Source organism: Stegodyphus dumicola, chromosome X1, assembly GCF_044657685.1.
Source record: "Stegodyphus dumicola isolate Sdum_Otavi_A_Nest chromosome X1, ASM4465768v1".
NCBI classification, from domain to species: Eukaryota; Metazoa; Arthropoda; class Arachnida; order Araneae; family Eresidae; genus Stegodyphus; species Stegodyphus dumicola.
In genome coordinates, this window is record NC_140780.1 from 90,972,022 (window position 1) to 90,988,602 (window position 16,581).

At 28.9% G+C, this 16,581-nt stretch overlaps 1 protein-coding gene across 1 annotated transcript in view; it reads right to left on the reverse strand.

The window, feature by feature from the left end:
• LOC118191984 (uncharacterized) overlaps positions 1-16,581 on the reverse strand; it is a 405,620-nt gene that overhangs the window by 95,463 nt on the left and 293,576 nt on the right. Inside the window, exon 2 of the mRNA XM_085808716.1 lies at positions 1,715-1,786. Coding sequence (XP_085664842.1) covers positions 1,715-1,786 — 72 coding nt within the window. The remainder of the gene's footprint in view (positions 1-1,714; positions 1,787-16,581) is intronic.

The following is a 16,581-nucleotide window of genomic DNA, read 5'->3' on the forward strand; positions in this document are numbered from 1 at the left end:
AAATGTACTTTTAAAATGATATAATAATAACATATAACTTTGCCTTTTAATTTCTGTGTTTATTCAGAGGGAATATATATTTTTGGAAACTGCAAGTAACCATAATTTTGAGAGGAAAATATGTCAAATTTTCATTTAAGTTACATATTTTCATCCAATTTCACGGCAATAAATCATTGGATCCTCCATTACCTAATTCTGTATACCCTCGAATTGGGGATGATATTCTTTCTTATCCAAAAAGACATGGCAGTCTGAAGAAGGAGCATGGATATTTATAAAGAAATGAAGAAAATACCAATATTTACTAAGAAACGTGTTAAGAAAATACGAGAATGATAATAAAAGAACACTTTTACCTTCTCTTTTATTTCTTAATATTGTTTACACGTATATCCTACACTGACAGATTGTCAAAGTCGCAATCCCTATACTTAGCCAAAAGAATTTTTTTCTCTGTTTTTCGGGAAACATTTTTCACCTAAATAATGCTTCAACTTTTTTTTTTTTTATTTTAAGTTCTCTTTATTTGCTTTGGTCCTATGCTTCGTACGTTAGAGTTATATTTGTTTGTGTAGTACCTTTTTTTATCTCAATTTCATCTGCTGTCTAAAAAAATAGTATTCATCTGTTTTTCGGTGTGAGGAGGAGTGTTAAATATAACCAAACAAGACGAACGAAACTTGCCATTGCTTTCCTATAATTTTCTTCCTTCAGACCTGTTTTACTTTTGCTTTCATCTCTCGTATACATATTTTGTATACTAAAAAATATGTCTTCTTTTCCGTTTCATCCGAACAATTTTGAAATTTATTTACGAAAATTTTACATGATAGGAATACTCCAGTAGGGATTCATTACATAATCCAGTAGGGATTAATAACTTCATATTAAAAAGCTAATAGCTATAAAACTCTTCATATGCTTATTATTTTTAGCCCAAAGAGCGTTAGCCCAGAGGGGCTATTAATTTCGTTTTTGCGTTTTGCTTTGAAAACTATAAATGTCGGTTCACTTTTCAAATTGTTGCCACCAAGTATTAGAGTTCTGTATTATATTTAAAGAAATTAAATAATGAAGAATTTGCATAAATGTATGTATGTTTTTCACAATGGCATATACAACGGTACCTAAAGCCATCAAATTTTGAATAACGTACGTTTCCACACGAATATGGACATCTGGAAGCCCAAATTTGGAATTTGTTTTATTATCTATTTCATATTTTGTAACACTTTAACGAACTCAACTATTTCAAAGCGAGCAATGGTAACACTGCACAAAAAAAAAAAAATTATCTCCAGCGCGCGAGACTTGGTATCGGAAATTCTAAAGATATGCTCATTTTAAAATTATTTTGCGATATTACTGTTGAACTGAATTTTATGTTTAAGTGCAAAGAAGATGATATTTAATAAATAAAGGTAATACACAAAACGTTAATAAACGCCCTTTTATGCATAATGTAAAATCTGAAAGCTTTCAGATTTCATTTATTTATTTTTTATTTTTTACTCCAGTTTAAGTAAATATTTTTCTAAGCTTAATATTTTTAATGCTGACTTAATTCCCAAGATTTTTATGCAGGTTTTACAATAGTGTCTTATCATCAGACAAGTCGATGATTTCTCCTTAACTAAGGTGCGAGTGAATGTCATAATGAACGTAATTTTAATTAACATTTAGAAAATTATATAAGCTTAGCTATACTTACAATTCTTGCAAGCGCAAGAAACTGGAAAATGTTCCTTCGCTTAACTCTCGGATACTGTTCCAACTTAGGTCCCTAGAAAGGATAAATAGTTTAAATACCTAATAAACAGATTAAGTGCATTATATATAAAGCAGAACGTAATAAATATATAACTTACAATAAGTTACTTTCCAAAGCAAAACCTTTAAGGCAATTTTTATAGATTTCAACCCCACTTGGCTGAATTTCGGTTGTTAAGACTGTCAGTCGAAATAATAAGGTTTTTAGAATAGCATAGAAATGTTAAGTTCACATTTCAGACTTGATTATGGCAAAGCATACTAGGGCTGTCTGTCTAAGGGGAAGTATGTCTTCGTAGAGGATTTTCTAGGGAAACTGCCTCCTATTCAGGTCCTTCACATTTCAAAGTGATAGTGATAATAAAAGACAGGTAGCTTTTCATTGATAGATTTTAAATACGTGATTGAAATAATTTAATTAACTTATAAGTATTTTAAGTGAGTAAAACTAGCGATTGTATCGTAAATATGCTTTATAATAAACTACAATTCAAAATTTGAAAATGCGGACAGGATGTTAGTATGTAAAACCTGTTCATGCTCTTTAAGGTCTCTGTAAATAATTCGTTCAAAATTAATTCATATAATACTTTATACAAAAAGCAAAACTGGCATATCAGAAGCAGATAATTACGAAACTCATTTCGGTCTTCGAAGTGCGATAAGTAATCATTGCAGTTTATGTGCCTTTTGAGAATTTTTTCTCCGGAGCAAAACAAGGATGAGACAATAATATGACAAACTATAATTTTTAAGTTAAAAGACAGTACTATCGATAGGTAAAATGCTGCGAAACCATCAAACAAAGTTAAGAAATTTAACTTATACTAGAGATAACATGGGTAGCGAAAGTCAGATTTTGTATTAGCAAAGCGAAACTTAATACAGTGTTATTAAGCGAAATTTAGAATAAACATAAAAATTCACCATAGCCGAACTTTGGAGGTCATATTATTAAACGAAACTTAGTACATACTTTAAAAATCGTTAAAAGTATACTTAAAACAAAAATTATGAGTACAATTAAACAGCAGCTTTAAATTTGAAACGCTTCGATGATTAGTTTGATTTTGCAGCACACCTAAAATTAATTACGAGGAATCAATAAATTTCATATGATATTTTTTAAATCAATCCATTTAGACAATATATGCAGTTTTTTTGGCTTTATACTTTTTTTTAGCTTTTATTGGCTTCTGGCTACATTTTGTTTTTAAGAAGCATATGCGGCTGTGTAAAAATTATTCTTCATTCGACTCACGCAAAAGTAAGCTTAGATGTTGTAAGCAAAATGAGTATTTAAACTCATTCTCATAAATTCTGAAAATTCGCAGATTCATATTCGTAATATCTCAGCAGTTTAAAAAAAGTTTCCGGTAAAAAGCAATGTTGTGATGAAGCAAGCAAAATAACTACCAAAGTTCTAATTTATGCTAACATCTGACAACTAAAACGAAGTAACAATAGAAATGAATGTCTTTGGGCAAAAATTCCTTTAATCCAGCTTAGATAAATTTCGTGCATGTATTTCATTTAAAGTGTTGCTAGAATTATTGTCCAAAGGCTGCCCAGTTTGCAGTTTAAAAATTTTTAATATGAAGAAACAGTGGGAATAATAAAGACATTGGTCAGCTTCTATTCCATCTTCAGAAAGTTTTACTCTTAGAACAAGTTCAGTAATTTGTATTGCTCTTGTACTGCACAGTCCTGTTGGATTCGCTGAATGGAAAGTTTAGGATTATTACGCGGATACCAGCAAATATTCAAAGAATGAAATCCTTGGAGGTTTCGCCCAAATTGTTTAAATCACTCATAGTTGTATCAAAAGTCTTGAAAATTACATTAGTTTGAACCCATGTGCGCGCAAATGGTTTTTCTGAATGACAGAAAGGAAAAAAAAAGTATTAGCCAAAAAGATCTACAAGAACATTAATGATCAATAATATTCATTATATCATTTTCATTATATTAAAAATAATCGAACTGTATACGAATCAATTTGATAAAAATACTTAAATAACATTCAAGTTTACTAACAGCGCAATTTTGAATTTTTAGATCACATGGATTGAGTTTTAACTAAACCAAATTGACCATTTAAGTCTTCTATCAAGTAACAATGTTTTCGCTGCGTTGATGATCCTACAAAATTTGCGGATACGTAGAAATTTTAACTTTACGATAACATTTTGAATCTGTAAGTGTAACTCATATATGAAAACAGAAAGCATAAAATCTGTATAATCATAAGTAAAAGAACAGTCCGAAAATTTTCTGAAGTTTTTAATTCCGTGTTATTCAATACCGCATAATTTAAATAAGTAAAACATAAAAGGAATAAGTTTAAGTATAAACCGTGATTTAACTACTAGTTAACTAAAGAGAAGGCCGACTACTGATTAATTATAAGTAGTCTTTTCGTTATCATCGTTATTTTTTCAGTCTTAGATTTTGGTACCTAACTCAAATAAGAAAATACGAAGTAATTAAATGCCACTTAAGTGATTAAAATTGAAAAGAAGTCAGCAGAATAAAAAAAGGTTTAACATCAGATTCTAAGCTACGTAACTGAATTTAGTTCAGAAACTTTCAGAGAAAGACAGCAAATAAAAATTCTCGATGAATTCCTTTCCGAGAACAGTAAGTAACGGTTACGCCCATTAAAGTAATTCTTATTGCCGTATTCCTGCTTCTTTAAAGCTGAAGGTTTTTTATTCTTAGTTATTTATTGTTATTACTTTCAAGAAGCTGCGCTTATTCCTAATTGTCTTTTAATTGAAATTATATTTCCTTGTTTGGTTATTTATGGTAAAAGCAATGCAATCTGCAATTTGAAATTATGAGATGAAATAAAATTCGAGATATTTTCAGAGGTTGACCGACTTTTACTCGTACTGGAAGAATAATAATTATGTTTTCATGTACTTTACCTTATACTAATCTACCAGTTTCAAATATTTTGTGATTAAAGTAGTGATTACAATAAATGCTTACAGATTAAAAGGATACATATTTTTCAGCAATGACATATAATTAGACTGGCGAACTCTGACTATTAAATTCGATGACAGACAACTAGTGTTTAAAATTGATTTCATTTGTTAATAGTTCAATTGTCTTGTGCTATATGAACTGGAGAAGCTTATGTTACAATACTATTCTATTTTACTATTTTATTTGAAAGCGAAGGATACCGCTCCCTTTCATAACTGAAATAATATTTATATATATTTGATCAAAACATTTCAGAAATTTTAAAATTTAAATGGAAGCTGAAATTATATATTACGTTTAATAAAAACCTAAATTCTAAAATCACTTGAAAATAATTTAAGTCATTTAATTCTGATGCATTTTTCCGACCTCATTCTGTGTTTAAAGAACCAGTAGTTTTCTTATATTTTTAATAGGCTTATAAGGCATTTTCTTCCTTCTTCCAGCATGATTTTGTGATGTAACGGTAACACAGTCTGCGCGTATTCGAGAGGTCCAGATTCAAATCTCTGTGAGGGTATTGCTCATTTTTCACGTCTCCTGCTTCAAATAACCTAAATACATTACAGGCTAAAGAATTTACTAACTGTTTATTTCATTGTGAAAGCCCGGAATAAAAATTTAAACTTCGAGAATCTGTATTGATAGGGGTAACTAGACCTAAACCGTCGTATTCTGAAGTCCGAATTTATTTGATTCACATCTCAAAATGAAACCACGCGTGAGCTATCAGTTATTCAAGAGATATGTAAAAGTTTAATATTTTTAAAACTTTATCTGTGTAAATAACTAAGATATGAATGCATATAAGTGATTGTATGTAAAAAAACAAATAATTCAGAGACTCCTAATAAGCATAATTTTCAGCAAGACACATATTGCTAATTTATGAGAAGCTGCATTTATAGAAGAACTATTTTTATTTTTACTGCGTTGTGCAATCACACTATTTGAAGAATATACGGGAAAGAAACAAGCTGATGCGAAATTCAGAAGTACTCAAAATTCAATTTTGATGTTGGTGTTATTAAATAACGCCAACTTTGATAGTGGTTATTTGGCGTTTATTTTATAGACAAACTCTTTGCATTTCAAGGATTCCAGTATAGGGATCTTCTTAAGGAAACAAATGTACTCCGAAAAACTAACTAATAGCCAATGTTGGTTTTAAATACAAATTCTATATATTTCAAGAAATATTGTACAGTTTTTCCTTAAAATGCATACAGATTTTATGTAAACATTAATCCAACCAATATCAAAACAAGTTCTGGCTTATTTTGAAAGTTCAGAGAATATAAAATGGAGAGAATAAATGGCACATTAAAAAAAAAAAAATGTAAAAACGTCATATCATCAAGCTGGAATAATGAAAAATATGCTTAGAAGCTTCCATATCCAACTCTTACTTAGTCTCATGTGAAGGCTTTACAGCAGTATAAAATTAACAGAAGTATGTTAGTCCTGAACAACTTTTAAGGTCAAGCATACAAAAACTATGAAAAACTTTCGAAGATAAAAATGCAATGATTATCGCATTCTAAAGCCGACCGCTAGCCGAGTTGCTAAAACCACAAAAACCGCGCTTTCGCTCATGAAGTTACACTCCTGATGGCTGAATAGGCGCCGTGCATGTACCTTTCTCACGCAAATATAGTCCAGTGTCCTTTAGAAAGCCCACCATGAGGCATCCTGCATCATTAGCTGTAATTTGTCTTGCAGGAATCAAATCAAATTAATTCCACTTCTGCAGAAAATACAAGTGAATTAAAAAAACTGGCATTCACAAAAAATCACGTACCTCTGAATGATCGCCAATAAATAAGAATACGGTACATTTGGTTAATCAGTTATATGAGAAGAGCACGAAAAGTTTATCTGTATTTGTGGGACGCTTTCTTGAAAAATTTTCTAAAGGCTCACATGTTCATTCAGTTGATCATATAAAGCATGCAAAGGCTATCTCCCTTCGCGAAGGAGCAATTAATATTTCTCAGACAGTTGTTTATATACGTATAATTTATTCTGCTTCAGTTTATTTAATTGAATTATTCATTCAAATAATGTAATATTATCCTATTAATTGGCATTAAACTACTGATTTTAAAATTTATTGAGTAAATATTCTATTTTACTACTTACATCATTAACAAAGTCTAAGTTTTATAGTATCAAAAATTAACTTCACATTTAATAATTAACATTTAGAAAGCATGAATTTAAATCTAACGAATAAATTTCAAGAAGTAAATACGAATAATAAGTGGTTTTCAACGAATACTGCAAATAAGAAAGTCTATTATTATATTATTATCGCGATTTCTATTGCTAGGTTAAAACACAAACAGGTACCGCCATCTATGATCATTTGTTTGAACTCGCGACTTTACAGTAATTTTATCAGCCCGATAATTTATTAAAACAAATGATATACGTTGGGTAAAACGTTTTAGAAAAAAATGTAATACAGTGAATCTGGATGCATTTTCTTAAGATTCTAATTTCTGATAATGAAATTTTTTATTCGCGTTTAGAGGAATAAGAAACTAATTTAACAACAAACAAGGAGATACAAAAGTACTCATAGGTATTCCCGTTTAAAATAATGAAAATTAATATCGTTATAAATATGTTGTCTTATATAAAAGAAACTGCTTTAAAATACATATAAGGAAGTCATTATAAGAAAATCTTAGATTTTTTAGTTTTGTTAACATGACTCTCATCTAGCTAGAAGAAAGATTAGTGCTTAGTAATTATGTAACTGAAAGAAAAGTATATGTTTTCTTTTACAGAAGATTTTTCCCCTTGCTCTGTATTAAAAGAATCAAAAATATAAGTAGGAAATTAAAGTGTTCAGTTTTACTAAAGGTTGGAAATACTTATGAATGGCAGTTATGAATCTAATCATGATTTCATTCATGCAAACAAACTGCTTGAGCATTGTTGGGGAAAAAAATGCAAATTTTAATAGCAGTTAAATAGAAATTCGTGGGATTTCTGTGAAATATAATGACACATGCATGAATCGGTATTGAAAAATTTGACGTTAAATGATACTGTAGAATCCGTTTTAAAAATATTACTTAAAATTTTCATTGCTATGAAAAATATTTCGATTAATTTTTTGGGGGGGCTTAAATTTCAGTGTTTCTCCGATTATTTTGAAAATGTTTTGTGTTTTAAAGGGTTTAAAAGAAATATAAACGTAAAAAGAAATTAAAAAAAAAATTATTACGCTAACTTTCTTTGGCTCTAAGACCCAGCTTTGCGTTGCACATGGGCTTCAACAGAAAATTATCATAAGAAGAAAAACAAACACATGGAGTTTTCAGATATAATTTTTGCATACCTTTTAGCTTAAAATTAATGCTAAAATTTAGGAACAACTTTCATTCTTATTAAAATATGCGAAAAACACTAATATATTTAAAACGTATCGAAATGCCAAACCATGTTGCACAGGAAAAGTTAAAATGATAAACTTTCCTCATTAATTTTTCAATTCATAAAGGTTTCAGTTTATATTGTTATCTTTAATTTATACTTTCTGCTTTAAAACAGCTAAACGTTCCTATTTGTGATAAAAATTAATTGAATAGTTAAAAAACAATTACTTTATGCATTTACAAAATGCTTCCGTAAGATTTTGTGTAAAAATAAAAGTGGTTCTTGTTTACAGCATCACTACAAATATCAAATGTTCAGTTACAGATCTTGAAGCTGATAAATTAATATTAAATTTAGAATCTCTTCTAATATTTATTCTTCTAGGAATGAAATCGTCATTATACTGAGATTAAAAATTCTGTTTAGTAATACTTCATCAAAACATTACATTTCAACGTATGAATTAAGAGTTTCCAGACACTATTTATTTATGTAAAATGTTATAGTAAATTTTAATGCAGATGAATTTTTAAACAGGCTTTGGTGTTACAAACAATTAGCTTTTTAATTCAGGAATTAACACTTATGCAGGTTGAGATGATAAGTAAGATGGATGCAAAATTAGAGTAAATCGAATGGCATAAAATAACGACTGAAAAGGAAGACGTAAGAAAATCAAATACGTTAAAATAAGTTGAAAAATATTAGAAGAAAATGTTGCACTGTTGAAATGGAAAAAGGTAAGTAATTTGGAATTAAAATTATCCTAAATTTAACAAATGCCTCAAATTACGAAATCTAAGTAGTGTTAGAAGATATAAGCTTAGAACGTACAATATTTTCTGTCTTAATCTTTTCTAAGTTTTACATGATTTGCAGTAATAACCAACATTTTCTTACTTAGATAACATTAGAATTAAAGCAATAGCTTTTCTTCGTTGACTTAGTTAAATTTGTGCACAAATTATTGTGTCCAATATTAATTCGCTATTAAAGTTCATATTATAAAATCGCTCATGCAATTTCGAGCAGTTGTAATGCAAATTCGTATGCTTACGTAAGATTATGCGTAAATTGTTTACGCTTTTATTACAATATAGAAAGCGTATTATATTACCAAGAAAATTAATAGCATCAGTCCAAGATAAAAATGTGAAGATCCAAAACTTCGGATTAATGTCCATTACTTCCTTCGGTATTACTCGTAATGATTCAAATATAAATCTTTGAAATTGCCGTAGGTAACCAGTTTCAAGTAAATTGCAAGTAATAATTTAACTTATTCGAATTAAATCTGAAAGAGAGAAAGATGCTAAGACATTTTGCCTACTCCATTACAGTGGACAAAAATGCAAATGCTAAAGTATAGAATTTAGTAAATAAATAAATATACTCTTGGATTCTTTCATTTCAAAGTGTTAATTTTCCTCATTAGAATTTTCTTGAAAAAATGACATAACGATTTTTATTTTTTATTTTTTAAAAGTAACATCAGTTTAATACATAGACAAATAATTTGAAATGTTTAATGTATTACTATTCCAGGTTAACTGATTTTCAGGAGTTATATCAGGAAGTTTTCGGTTGAGTTTACTCATGCCTTATTTAGAATTTCAATACCATACCTGTCTAATAGTGGCTAGGACGGATACACGTAAGATACGCAAGACGCAAGAGTGCTAATTTCTTATGGTCTCAGAGATTAGTCAAACAAATGGAGTCAGAACTATTGACCGAAAGCTAATTTATTGTCAAAAAGTATAAAAAAGTAACTTGTGAGCTGTAACTGTTCAGAGGGTAATCCAAATTTCTAACCAAAATTCGGGGAAGTACAAGAGTTTGACCGAAATAATATCCTACGATATGCTAAAATATTATTTCATGATTTCTTATTCAACGATGTAAGTGTCACTCTGAAGTTAAACGCTGTTGACGATGACAAGAGAAAATTCGAGAAACAATAAATCGTTTTCTCCTTTCCCCCATCCAAAAGTAAAAGATTAAAGCTCTTACTTGGAGAAAACTTGGCAGGTATTCCTGACAGTAGCTGAAAAATTTATATTCCTAATACATTTCACTAATGCTTTACATGACTGAAGGTCAAAGATTTTGGTTACGATCTCTCTTTTTGCAGCAATAGTTACATTCAGCGTAATAGTTGAAGAATCAGGTTTATGAACGGAATGCAATTTATTTTGTACATTGTGGGATTTTTTTGTTATGTTTATGACACGCTGTAGAAGTTCCATCTAAGGCTGAAGAGAATGAGAATATGTCACTAGGCCCTATCAGAATCAAGACCTTGATAATAATAGATAACAGAAACTTTTCGTTTTCCAGATCAGTACGTCGCGACTTCCGGATCATTGACGAAAACTAATAGCGGTATTTCAGAACAGAATATTTTTCAAATATTAACTGTTATTCGCTTCTTAATAAGCTGCCGCTTTTGCACTAGCGTAACGAATGAATACACAAGACTTCTTTCATAAAATTATCACCTACACTTACCCTTCCTTAACTAGTTTGCCCAAAAGCTCAGTACCATCCCATTTGAAAGCTGCTCTTCTTACGTTCGTTCATTATCCATAACTACTAAGCAAAATGTTTCATGCTAATTAATAATATTTAGTCTGCGGTGACTAACGAGTATAGTCTTATACCATAAGTCTTTAAGATTCTTCGGATATTTGCGAACATTGTTATTAATCATTTAGTGCCCCTGGAATTAAGTCTTGGCATAAGGAAAGAAAATTCGGCAAACCTTGAAATAACTGGGAATGCAAATCTGCTTATTAAAGTATTTATAAGGTATTTATCCCGCCTTCTTAGCATGCCTTCGTGGGTGTAATAGTCAGCACACTCGACGCGTACACTGTAAAAAAAAAGTTCGCTCTTTACAGGCAAAAGTTTTGTAAAGTTACAGAAATCAAAAAGTTACAGAAGAATTTCCTGTAATGGTAACAGGTTGAAAGCAAACTGTAGCGGTAACATTACAGATAATGTTTCAGTAGCCGCGCGGAAGAATCACGTGACTGACTGGAAATTAGCCAATCAGGAGAAAAGTGTTTGAAAGCTAGTTGCAGAAAAAAACATGGCTGAATGCATGTTGGTTGTATAGCGCAGGTAAGTAAGAAAATGTTTACAATTACTACTTGAAATATTTTTTGTTCATTTTATGCAGATTATTCTCATGCACTCATGCTATATGTAGTGAGTAAGTATTTAAACGTTTAAGCTTTGCGATTAATTAATATCAGTGTTCGTAATGTCTAATGAGTTGAAAGAGTGCAAAATATTTATTCCAAATGCAGATCTAATAGTAGTATTTTGTCATTGTGCATCCGATAAATTACGCCTTCAACTGCCCTTATTATTATTTAAAACTAATTATTCCAAAATTTAATCACTGTTTGTGGTATATAATTGAAATGGTAATGTGGTTGTTGAAAACAAAACTAATCATTTTAGCGTTCTTTTCCAATCGTCTGACCAAAGAACGTTTGACATCTTTTTCCCGGCAGGCCTTGCGAGAAACGTTTATATAAACATTTAGAATTCTGAATGTAATGTATATATTTTTTTTGCTTACTAGGTTTAGTTTATTATTTTTCTAGGATTATCTAATTAGTTATACCTGGTTTATAATTCAGTCTAATATGTTTATGTACGAGTGTGTTATGAAGTAAAATTACAAAAACTTGAACAACGCGGTCGAGAATCTCGTTTATTCCTTTAGTGTAATAATATTTTTTTCAGTGGTATTAATTTCTTACGAAAATATTATAATTCCAAAATGAAGTAATTATATTGATTAAAAATATGCCGTATCATACTTTTCGTAAAGTTTTGTTTTACTAACTAGATGCAACTTAATTATTCCATATATTTTAATATACCAATATCAACAGGGGAAAAATGGAAATGACCTAAAATATTTTTCTAACAATTCGTTAAACTAATTATAAAACAAAACTAAAATTTTGTGCATTATTTCCAAAAATGTCATTTCATTAATATTTTATAAATGACAACATATATTATATTGCATATATAACTACCATTGCATACTTATAAGTTTTTAAGCATTTAATGTAGAATTTATGTTGATTTTATTTTGCCCAGTTTTAATACAGTTTTGAAGTATGATAGTCTTGTTACTAGGATAGCATGAATCTGCTAATACAAGTTTAATACATTTCTTGACAAATGTTTCTCTTATTCATGTAATATAATATATAAATCATAAAAAAAGTTTTCTTAAAAATAAATTATTATTGTTTATTGGAATTTAAAACAATTCTGTATCTGTATGTTGTATTAAAAATAAAATAATAATGAATTTTTAATGAAGCATTGATTTTAGCATTAACAATATATATATATATACACATGAATAAATGGAAATGCAAGCTACTTTTCCTTACAAAACCGCCTATGAATATATACTTTCCTTTAGGCTGATAGCCTTTGCATGCTTTGCCATATTCTATCAATCCAAATGATGCAAATATGCAGAAAATTTTACTTTCTTTGAAAGTTAATACCGGAAATAAAATTCAGTGCATTTGTAAACTACATTAGTTCTCTTATAGCTTGGCATTTAATTGCCCAATGATTTACTAGTCCAAACTAAGGCAGAATTCAGATATCGTTCAAATAAAAGAAAATTAATAAGGTCTGATTTTTAGACCTATATATGAAGATTTATTTTTTTTAAATATTATTTTAAGTCAACCAAATTAATTTCAAATTTAAGTAAGTATTCATGCCTTTCAGTAGCATTATTTTTGATATCTTAAATTAAATAACTGAATGCAATATTTCTTGTTAATAAAAGAAAAGCAATGTTATGAAAGACTAGCGAAGCAGATTTGCAAGTTCTAATTACGAAAGGTCCCATGCTTTAAGGGGTCATTTTTAAAAATTCTTAATTAAAAAAAATATTTAACGTAAAACTTCCAAACTTCACACATGTGGAATATTAATTCTATATATTTTATCTCATTCTTATTTTATTAATTAATTTCATAGCATTTTGTGTGACACTAGTAGTAATTATTAATTAAATTTTATGCTGTTTCTGATCTATGTTTTGATTTTGTTATTAATTACGTTAGTTTACATAAGATTTAAAATTATGTAAGGTACAAAAACCTTCTGCATCTATTAATATATGCTGAAGTGAATGAAATTATGCCAGTGAAATTTTTTAAAATCAAAAACAAATTTCTGTGGAAAATTAAAGTTATAAATTCTAAATGCAAACAAAGGAGTGAATTTGAAAGTTATCAAATAAGCCAAAGTGTTGGTCATTTTTTCAGTTTTGCAGAAGAATTTTTATACTTTGCAGAATGGGAATATGATGTTTGGTTTTGTTAGTATTAATTATTACAACTGAATTATTGCAACTTACATTGCAACACGTAATTTAGCTTAAAATTTATTTGAACTTAATTTTCTAATTTATTTTGATAATGTATATTTCATGTGTCATAAGTCTTTGAAATGAACTTAATTCTATTTATTTACACAATTTTTTTAAAGAAGAAAAAGTCACATTTGTTTTGCTTAGTTGCACACGAAGATACATGTCTATATATAGAGAGAGAAAGAGGAGTTATGTTTACTTCCAGACTATTTTCCTCCTTTTATATTATAGTATGAAAATCAAGGGGGAAATTAAGCAATCAATTTAATTTTGAAGGATGTGATTACAATAAGATCATAACCAATCAAAAATATTCATGAATGAACTACTGGTAACTATCATAGTATTATTATTTAAAAGAAACCTACATTCCAATAAGAACGCTTAGTAACATAACCATTTAAGTTATCTAATAAAAGTAATTTTCATTCCTACTTCCCTATACATTGAATTTCACTCTTAGTATTGCCCACTGCTACTCCCTAGACCTCAAAGCATTTAATGCATCTGGAACTGCAATTTGTGTCTTTTTCTACAGCATGCAAGTTATCGCCGTTTAGTTTGTACTGCCACGAGCAATGATCTTCAGAATTATCGTATTGCGTTGCATATTCCACCCCACCCAGCTTTAGAACCAGATTCTGAAAATTAAAAAATATTTACATAATTTTCCCCCTTTTAATGCATTCAGAAAATGAATATTCCAAGATTTTAAAATGGATTTATCAACATAATGATTGTTTTTGTCATACTAACAAAGGCAAACTTTTGCACACTTAAGGCCCCGTTGAATCTTTCTCTTCTAACTGTTGAATATTATCTCAGCCTAATACAAACAATGATCTATGATAGTGAAAGCAAATACCAACTGCCATTCACTGTGCAATTTTGCCATATCAGCTGAATGTTCACCCTAGCAAGCATCGGACCACAACCTTCTCTAATTATTTATGTATGATCTGAGGGCTAAGGATTTGCAAGAACAACAATGAGAATGACAGAAGTTCAAATTATAAAGAAGAAATGAAATAACTTATTAGATGTTGCAATTATGTGTATTCTTATTGAAATAGAGGTTTCTTTTAAATAAATAATATTGTGATAGTAGTAGTTTATCCATGATTACTTTTCATTTGTTATATTCCTACTGTGACTGTGTCCTTTGGAAATTAAATTATTCGTTTAATTTTTCCCTCTTAATTTTCGGAAGATAAAATTAGTAAAAATAAGTGGGAATATGGCATCAAGAGCATTAGATATCCCCATTTTCTTGAAGCTGTTCACTATTATTGTTTCATCAATGATAGGCCATGCATCCAAAATCCACTAGCAAATCAGTTAGTAAGATGAAAATGACCACTATGCGGACAAAACATTTAGGGTAACTTGTTTTGTGAGCGCCTTAAGGAAGACAAACATTACCTAAATCTTTAAAACATATTCAGAATCCTGTGCTAAAAGTAAGCTAGGGGGAAAATGTTGTCCGAGTCCCAGTGATTCCTTTGGACGAATATGTAATATTGTTTTAGAAATTTAACGTAATAAATATAATATTTTTCGAATGCTAAAACAGTTCGAGAAATTTATTCAAGTTCTGAATTCTGAATATAAGTATACTGTATATTATATTTAATAACTATGGTGACTTCATTTATGAAAATATTTGAATATTGGCTGTTTTTGTACAATGAACCTTCTCTAAGCTACGTGATTCCTGAGAATTTTGATCTTTAAATGATAGTGGGCATCCTAGCGAAGTTATGTTTACTAATTAGTTATTTTATGAGGGATGCTGATTAAATTTAAAAAGTGATTGACTGAGGTAGCTTGTCGTAATGAGACGGTTCACTGTAATCCAATTTTTTAAAGAATTTAAGCTGTTCTTAATTAATTAAGATATTATAAAGAAATATGATTAAAAGTGTTATATAAGCACATGTTTAAAACATCTATTAAAATAATTTTTATAAGCTTTTTAAGAGCATGATTATGATTTTAAAAGAAATGTTTTTTTCTTTATTTAGGAGACATGGTTTACAAAGAGGAGAAAAACCATTCATTTTTTCCAAGCAGTCGAAACGAATTTTTATGAAATGTTTATTAAATTATGTTATTTTTTAATTAATTCTTTTTTTCAGGTTTTATGTAAAGTTTACGAATTAAGTAATAAATTATTTTTACTTCTGTATTTTAATTAGCATATTATTTGCTTCATAGTGTTTCACAATAAAATTATAAATTCAATAAACTTCTTAATTAACATGCTGTAATATAGAGAGAGCATAAAGTTTATTTTCTGTTGTCACATGTTTATTTCACAATTTTGTATGCGAATCTCGAAATTTATAATATCTAGGAATACTTTTTTAGTATCACTTTCGAAATGGTAAATATTAAGCTTAGATTTATTACATATTATGTTTGTAAAAAATTATAGGTAAAATTAAAATGCATTAAATTTTAAGCTAAACTGAAGTATTAATTTTAGAAATAAATTTCTTAAAGGCATAATTGTATTAAGAATTTTAAGGGAAACAAGGCTTTAAAAATTAAGGTCAGTTGGCAAAGTTTTATGCTTATTCAAAAAGCATGACATTAGGTTTTTAATGAAAGACTTCTATCTGTTAATACAAAGGAAATTATTTGAAGGTAAGTAAAAAAGTTATGCATTATTTCAAACAATAGCAGACTGTTGACAAACACTGAGTGCAGATAAGAATAAAAAAATTAGTTAGACGTTGTAATTCAAGCGTATGAACAAAATTTGAATTCCTTGTAGTAACAAAATGAAGTTCATTGCTATGTTGAATTCTTTAATTTACTGAAAATGTCATTTTTTAGAAGGAGAGAATATATTTTTGAAATATGAAGAACAGCTGTTCTGAGTTCTTCATAGAAATATTTCACAAAATGTCTTTTACTGTAATAATATGATCATATCAACATGCAACACGTCTCATATAAGTTAAATCTAAAGCAACATGTGTCTATTT